The sequence below is a fragment of the Delphinapterus leucas genome, chromosome X (assembly GCF_059928025.1).
Source record: "Delphinapterus leucas isolate spDelLeu-1000000601 "Yukka" chromosome X, BTC_Dleu_Yukka2, whole genome shotgun sequence".
Lineage (NCBI taxonomy): Eukaryota > Metazoa > Chordata > Mammalia > Artiodactyla > Monodontidae > Delphinapterus > Delphinapterus leucas.
This window is the reverse complement of record NC_143150.1, coordinates 61,210,411-61,217,784: the sequence shown is the minus strand read 5'-3', so window position 1 is coordinate 61,217,784 and position 7,374 is coordinate 61,210,411. Positions and strand designations below refer to the sequence as shown.

The window sequence follows — 7,374 nt, the reverse complement described above, 5'->3', positions numbered from 1 at the left end:
GGAAGGAAGAAAGAAAAAGGAAAGGAAATAATGGAAAGGAAAAAGACAACTAACATCGGTTTTTGTTCCTGACAGAAGCTATTCTTATATTAAAAGACTGAAAAGCAACGGTGTGGAAAAGCCTGTCGCTGGGTGCAGATGCCCCATCCTCAACACCACCGCCCCCTACAACCAGCCTCGGGGCAAAATGTCTGAACCACTTTGCTGCGGCTGGCCTTACCTCTTTGCTCAGAGTCAGAGCCGAAGCCACAGGCAAGAGGAAGGTTTTATTTTTAAGAACTCAGGCAAGTCAGAATTGGAAGAGGACCCACTTCTTCTTCATGCAAAAGTCTTATCAATTGATAATTGCCTTAACTCCCTGAATAGCCAGGCTAAGATTAACAACTCTTTCAACCAAACGCAGCTGCAAAGGTGGGGGTGGGGAACCCACCGACAACAACAACATGGCAATGATCATGATCTTTTTGCTCGTATAGTTTCTTCAATGTGTTTCCCTCTGACCTCTAAACTGACCCAACCCAGACTGGCAAATGGATCCTTGAACAGGCAGTCTAACAGAGCGCCGGAAAACTTTTATTTTTGTCTAATTTTAACAAGTTATTGTTTTCTTCATGAAGCAAAAGTTCGGGCACAAATGAGATTGCATTCTTGCAACGGAAGATACACACAGTTGGCAGTAAAGAAAGGACGTTCCTGGGCAGAAGGAGAAGAGGAGAGGAGAGGAGAGGAAAGGAGGAGAAAGGAGAGGAGGGGAAGGGAGGGAAGGGAAGGGAAGGGAGGGAAGGGAAGGGAAGGGGAGGGGAGGGGAGGGGAGGAAAGGGAAGGGAGAGAGGAAAAAATCAATTTCTAGGTTAAAAGCAGATAAACCTTTACAATAGGACACCAGCAAATGAAAGCAGTTTCAATGAGGGAGAAGGGGGAGGGCAGAAGATGGCAAATGATTCTCTCTACCAATAATTACTAAGTGTTTATCCTGTTTTTAAGACAGAAAGAAATAGATCTCAACCAGATGCCAGACTTTCCTGCATAATAGACACAGTTTACATTTACCAACATAAGCTCTTGCTGCTCTGTACTCTCATAAGAAATTACTCATTTCACAGGAAATATACGCTCTTTAGCTATATAAAGGAATGTCAGAATAAGCTCACCTTGTTTTTATTTTTTTCTCATTTTCTTGCATTTTCTTCAGATCTGTCTTCTTAGAGAAACTAATGCCTTAATGACTTTCTGGTAGCTGCAAGCCCTCTTTTATTTCTGCTAAATATATGAAAATGTATGCAAATTTAAATCAAGCTTAACCTAGGAGCTCTTGCAATATATTTAATGGAATTTTAAACCAATAAGGGAACTCTGATGCCGTCTTCTGTAAGTGCAAATATAATTATGCAACTAGGTTACGTTCAAAATTATGCAATGAAAGGTCATTTTTTAACTTCAGAGATCGTGCTAGGTATCCGATGTTGCCTTTTCCCAGCTAGAGCAAATCTAAAATATTTGCATTTCACCCACTCTGCTTACAAGCAACGCATTTGCACGGGGCTGTGGAGCACATAGACTTGTCCTTCCCGAACTTATAAAAGCTTAGGCGGAATACAAGTCTTTGCTCTATTTTCCTCTAACCAAAATGTAAAAACAGTCCCATCTTCCCAAACTGAAAGTAAATTCAAGCTTGATGGGAATGGGGTGGGGGGAGGGGGGCGTTGGGGTTGGGGGAGGCGGTACTTAATGCCAAACAACCCTCCAGTCATCTCTCTCTCTCTCTCTCTGAATTTCCAGGGCACACTAAATGATTCCCATTTTCTTCAACTTACGTGGAATTGGTGGTGGGTTGAAGAAGTGTGTGTTACAAACAATTTTCCTAGGGGACAACACTGGGCGCAGGTAGTCATGAATATTCTCCTGTGTACCTACTGGGAATGGGTTCGCTGAGTGTCTGGGGTGAGTGCATAGGAGGGTTACCCACTTCAGCAAGACATGCCCCTGACAAAATTTGTGGGACCTCTGATGGGAGCTGACACGGAGCAGTAAAAAAAAAAACAAAAAAAAACCCAAAAAACTCAAGTCTACCAATTAACCAACTGAATTGGGAGACAAACTTCAAAATAACTGGATTTTGCCAGTATCACATTAGATTTTACAATACTTTCTCAGAATTTTCCAGTGCTTCATGCCCTAAATCAATCTTTTCAGAAGGATCTGGGCATCTCTCTTAGATGCTTTCTGACCTTGGTATCGAGTTTCTTATAAATGATAAAATGAAATTAAACACATTGAAATAGCTCTTATTGGAATCATGGGCTTCAGTCTCACAGATTTAGGGTCCTATCGAAGACGTTTCTTTGCTCAAAGTTTGCAGTGGCATTTTGTTTTTCACTCCCCCTCACACAACTAACCGAGAACGCCACATTAATCTGAGGAAAATCCCTATCCGCTAAAATCTATTAAGACATTTAAACTGGTTATATTGTTTTCTTAATATTCTTCTTTATTCAGGTTAATCTAAATAACCTAAAAAGTTCTAAAACCAGTTTGCCGCCTCACCCCTATCCCCCACCAAACACACACACACACACACACACACACACACACACACACACACACACGAACGCACATCCCTCTCATCCTTCCCCCTCCTCTACTAACATCCTCGATGTCCGAGAGCGGTGGGAGGTGGGGGGAAGGGTTAACCAAATGAGCTCCTGTCACTCAGCACTAGGCAGCCAATGGAGCCGAAAGATTGATTCACTTCCTGCTTGGGTCTCACAGAAACTCTCGAGCTTCGCCAGCCCAATTTGGAAAGCTAGCCCGGCCTCCCGTGCCGCCATTGGCCGAGTCCGCGGAAGGCCAGGCCGAGACGCGCTGCAATTGGCCTCGGCGGGTGCCGGTAACTCGCTTTCGCGGCTTTGGCTCCCCTGTACCATAGATGTCAAAGGCTGAAGCTGCTCCCTTTGCCACATTATAACTAGTAGGGGATCCTCACCGACCATGGCCACAGCTGCCTCGAATCCCTACAGCATTCTCAGTTCCAGCTCTATGGTCCATGCGGACTCTGCGGGCATGCAGCAGGGGAGTCCTTTCCGTAACCCTCAGAAACTTCTCCAAAGTGATTACTTGCAGGGAGTTCCTAGCAATGGGCATCCCCTCGGGCATCACTGGGTGACCAGTCTGAGCGATGGAGGCCCATGGTCTTCCACACTGGCCACCAGCCCCCTGGAACAGCAAGACGTGAAGCCTGGGCGCGAAGACCTACAGTTGGGCGCAATCATCCATCACCGCTCTCCGCACGTCGCCCACCACTCTCCGCACACTAACCACCCGAATGCTTGGGGGGCGAGCCCGGCTCCGAATCCGTCCATTACGTCGAGCAGCCAACCCCTTAACGTGTACTCGCAGCCGGGCTTCACGGTGAGTGGCATGCTTGAGCACGGCGGGCTCACTCCACCGCCGGCCTCTGCCTCCACGCAGAGCTTACACCCAGTGCTCCGGGAGCCCCCAGACCACGGCGACCTAGGTTCGCACCACTGCCAGGACCACTCGGACGAGGAGACACCAACCTCGGATGAGTTGGAACAGTTCGCCAAACAGTTCAAACAAAGAAGAATCAAGTTGGGCTTCACGCAGGCTGACGTGGGGCTGGCGCTGGGCACACTGTACGGCAACGTGTTCTCTCAGACCACCATCTGCAGGTTCGAGGCCTTACAGCTGAGCTTCAAGAACATGTGCAAGCTGAAGCCGCTGCTGAACAAGTGGCTGGAGGAGGCTGATTCGTCCACAGGGAGTCCGACCAGCATTGACAAGATCGCGGCGCAGGGCCGCAAGCGCAAGAAGCGAACCTCTATCGAGGTGAGTGTCAAGGGCGTACTGGAGACGCATTTCCTCAAGTGTCCCAAGCCTGCCGCGCAGGAGATATCCTCGCTGGCAGACAGCCTCCAGTTGGAGAAAGAAGTGGTGCGTGTCTGGTTCTGTAATCGAAGACAGAAAGAGAAAAGAATGACTCCACCAGGGGATCAGCAGCCACATGAGGTTTATTCGCACACGCACACGGTGAAAACAGACACGTCCTGCCACGATCTCTGACTGCAGGAAGCGAGGAAGCAACCGGCCGCACTGGGAGCAGCGCGGATTTCTCTTTCTCTTCCACTCTCTTCCTTTTACTCCAGCTTTTTAATTGCTATTTCTCTAGCTCTCTGTCTCTCTCTCTTTTTTGTTGTTCGTTCTTTCTTTTCCCCCTCCCTCCAATTTTTTTTTTTAAACAGGGGACTCTAACATATTAAGAAAGAAAACACACACACGCATTCAGGCTTCTCAACGCGGATACACAGTTGCCTTAAGCGGTCCAGGCGGGGACCTCATATCCCCTGCGCCAGGCAACAGCTCCCTCCAACCTTTTCTGCTGATCAATATATATTGTTTACTTTGAGTAAGGTTTTTTGTTGTTTTTGTTTTTGTTTTGTTTTGTTTTGGGTCGCTCCTCTCTAGGAAGAGAAAGGAGTGGGGTAACTTGGGGGCGGGGTAGGGATGGGGGAGGGGGGTGGGAAGACAGATGTGTGCCTCTGAATAACCTTTCAGCGCCTTGGTTATAGCAGCTGTATTTCAGGTGAAATCTGTTTTACAATAGACTAGTTTTGCATTTTTTAAAACTTCTATAGCGTTTCTAAATGTCTGCGGTGTTTTACTATAAGATGTACACAATATTTGTGAGACAATTTGTATCTAATCGACCACTCCATGTTATTATTGCTATTATTATTCCTTCATTGAGCAGATGGTTTTTTAATTGCTTAGAAAAGGAAGAGGGGGAGAGATGCCTACCCATCCACCGATCCCCTATCCCAAATCTGTATGGAGAAGAGAGGATACAGTGGAGAGAGTTTGTTGATGATATTGGAGATACATACATATATATGTGTGTGTGTATATATATATATATGTGTGTGTGTGTGTGTGTGTGTATATATATATATATATATATATACACACACACACACACACACACACACATATATTTTTTTTTCCGGGGGGGTAGCCGAGTTCCTAGGGTAGGCAGAATAGGCAACCGATTCTCTTTGCAAACTAGTACGAAGGAGGAGAGGCGATTTCGAAGCTTTCTGCCCTCCTTCCCGCAACTGTGGAGCCCCCACAGGCTTCCACAGCGCATCTGGGTTCCCTGGAAGGATTCCGCAGCTGCGCTGGGCAAAAGAAGTCGTCCTGAGGAGTGAAGAGTGCTCCTCACCTCCCGAAGTCCTTAATGCCTGCACTCGGAGCTCTCCACCCGCCCCGCGCCTTGCCAGGCCGACTGCCAGCTCGATCCCACCTTGGCCTTTCTAGGCGAAGGACTGTGCCTTCACACCCGATTGCTTTAGCTGGAGAAGACGACCCGACCCGGAGACGCTGGCGACAGACTGGGTCAACGCTTTCAAGTTCGTTTCACCTCCAGTTCACTGCCTGTTCCGTGAGTGAGAAACCCTCCGGGAAGGGTGGCGAGGGGGTGGTGGACCGGCGTTCTCTGCTCTGTGCAGAAGGACAATGAAATGATTGGCAAAGGTCACAGGGATTCTGGTCTAGCCGCATACCACCTCCTCTCCCGTATATACGGCTGTCTCTGAGTGGGCTCATGGGGAGCCATCTCCGCGCCTCCAACAAGCACAGCTGGTAGAAGCCCATGGCGAAGATTGAGCTAGCTAGCGAGCGCCTGGGTGGCTGAGATTTTTTCCCCTCTTCTTCTTTTTATATCTCTCTGTGTGTATGTGTCTCTGTGCGTGTGTGCGTGCGCGTGCAAACGTGTGTGTGTAGATAGCTGTGTGTATCGTATTACTATTTACAAAAAAGAAAAAAACTACAAAAAAATTTCGCTAGTCTGTGTAGAGATCCAAAAATTATGCAGTTGCTGTGGCTTTATTGCTAGCTCTCATGTCCACATGCCAGGTCCGGAGGCTCACCTCATTCCCAAGGAGCACACATTGCTGAGCCGGACATGCACCCAAACACTCAGCCGCTGCTCGCCAGACCTGGCTGGGGGCTCCGTAAACCCGGGTCGGTCTACTGGCCCGACCTCCAGACGCAGCTGCGGTAGACAAAGCTTCAAACTACCTATAAGGACCTGAAAGCCTATGGCCGCTTTTTGAGGATGCGCTAGTAAGGGCTGCCAGGGCCCCGGTCCACCACACTGTATCCCCCAGCTGTCGGTCGAAGAGCATGTGTTAATTAAAATCCCGGATCCTTTTTCTTTTTTTGCCAAGCTTCTGCATTCTGTTGGTAGTTGTGTTTCAGTTCTGGGATTTTTTTCCCCCACAAGGAGTTCATGTTTTACAACTGTTAGGGTTTTCTTTGTTTGTTTCGATATTTTTTCTTTGCAGTTAAAAGCTATGATTCAAACCTGAGTTAACCCAAATATTTCTGCCGACTTTATAATTGTACAGTTTTGTATAAAACGTTTTTGAAGTTATTAATTTAAAGAAAGATCATTTAGTTTATTCATTTAGTAACCGATGTATAATAAACGCTATTTTCATTAAGAGTTGCTTTTTCAACTATTTTATTCAAATTGCCTATTGCAGTTGCCAGCAATTATTTATTTTCAATAAATTCTGCATTGTGTTTAAAAGGAAACTTTCAAATATGAGTTGGGTGTCAAAAGTAAAACAATTCGCTGTAATATTTGATGTGAACAGTTTTAGTCAAGGGGTTTATATTGACGCAATATTTTATTGTTGTAAAAGATTAAAAAGGTTTAAATAAAACATTTTTCCAAAAAAAAAAATCTGTCTTCTTCTCCTGGCTTTATTGTGTGGTGTGTGAAGTGAAGCGTTTAAACAGAGGCAGGTTCCGGGTGAGCATTGCATGTGCTTTGCTTCAGGTTAGAAATCATTAGTCATTGTATTAATTTTTGATTTTCTCTCACTGACTTTTGGCCTTTCATACACTCACACAGCGTGGCTTGTTATCACACCCACGATCATGCAAAACACACCCGGAATGTTGGGGAAGGCTGCTGGGGCAGGGTGTTCATTTCAGGAGGTGAAGTCTTATTAATGTTCTCCAAAAGGAGTGTGTCTCACTCTAGTCCAGCAGTTAGACCCTTCTCTGGAACTGCTCCTCTTGAAACTGGGCCCAGATCTTCGCTGAGGATTTCATCTCAACTAGCTGCAACCACCCCCCTTCCTCTTCTTCCCCATTCCCAGCCGATGATCTTCTGGTAGGTGAGCCCTCATTCCCCTGCCCCATTCCCCTGATGAGGAATGTAAAGATGACTATATGCAAGGAGAAGTGCACTACTTCTTAAGGCTCTTCCAAGGCCCATAAACTTTGGTAAACTCTTGTCCACTTAGTGTTCCCCAATAAGGCTGAATTCCGTCCATTCCTATCTGAGTT

At 46.5% G+C, this 7,374-nt stretch overlaps 1 protein-coding gene across 1 annotated transcript; it reads left to right on the top strand.

The window, feature by feature from the left end:
* Window positions 1-2,540: 2,540 nt before the first annotated feature.
* Window positions 2,541-4,211, top strand: POU3F4 (POU class 3 homeobox 4). Its single transcript, XM_022580716.2, has one exon. The coding sequence runs from the start codon at window positions 2,989-2,991 to the stop codon at window positions 4,078-4,080; it is 1,092 nt and encodes a 363-aa protein (XP_022436424.1). The 5' UTR covers window positions 2,541-2,988; the 3' UTR covers window positions 4,081-4,211.
* Window positions 4,212-7,374: the final 3,163 nt, after the last annotated feature.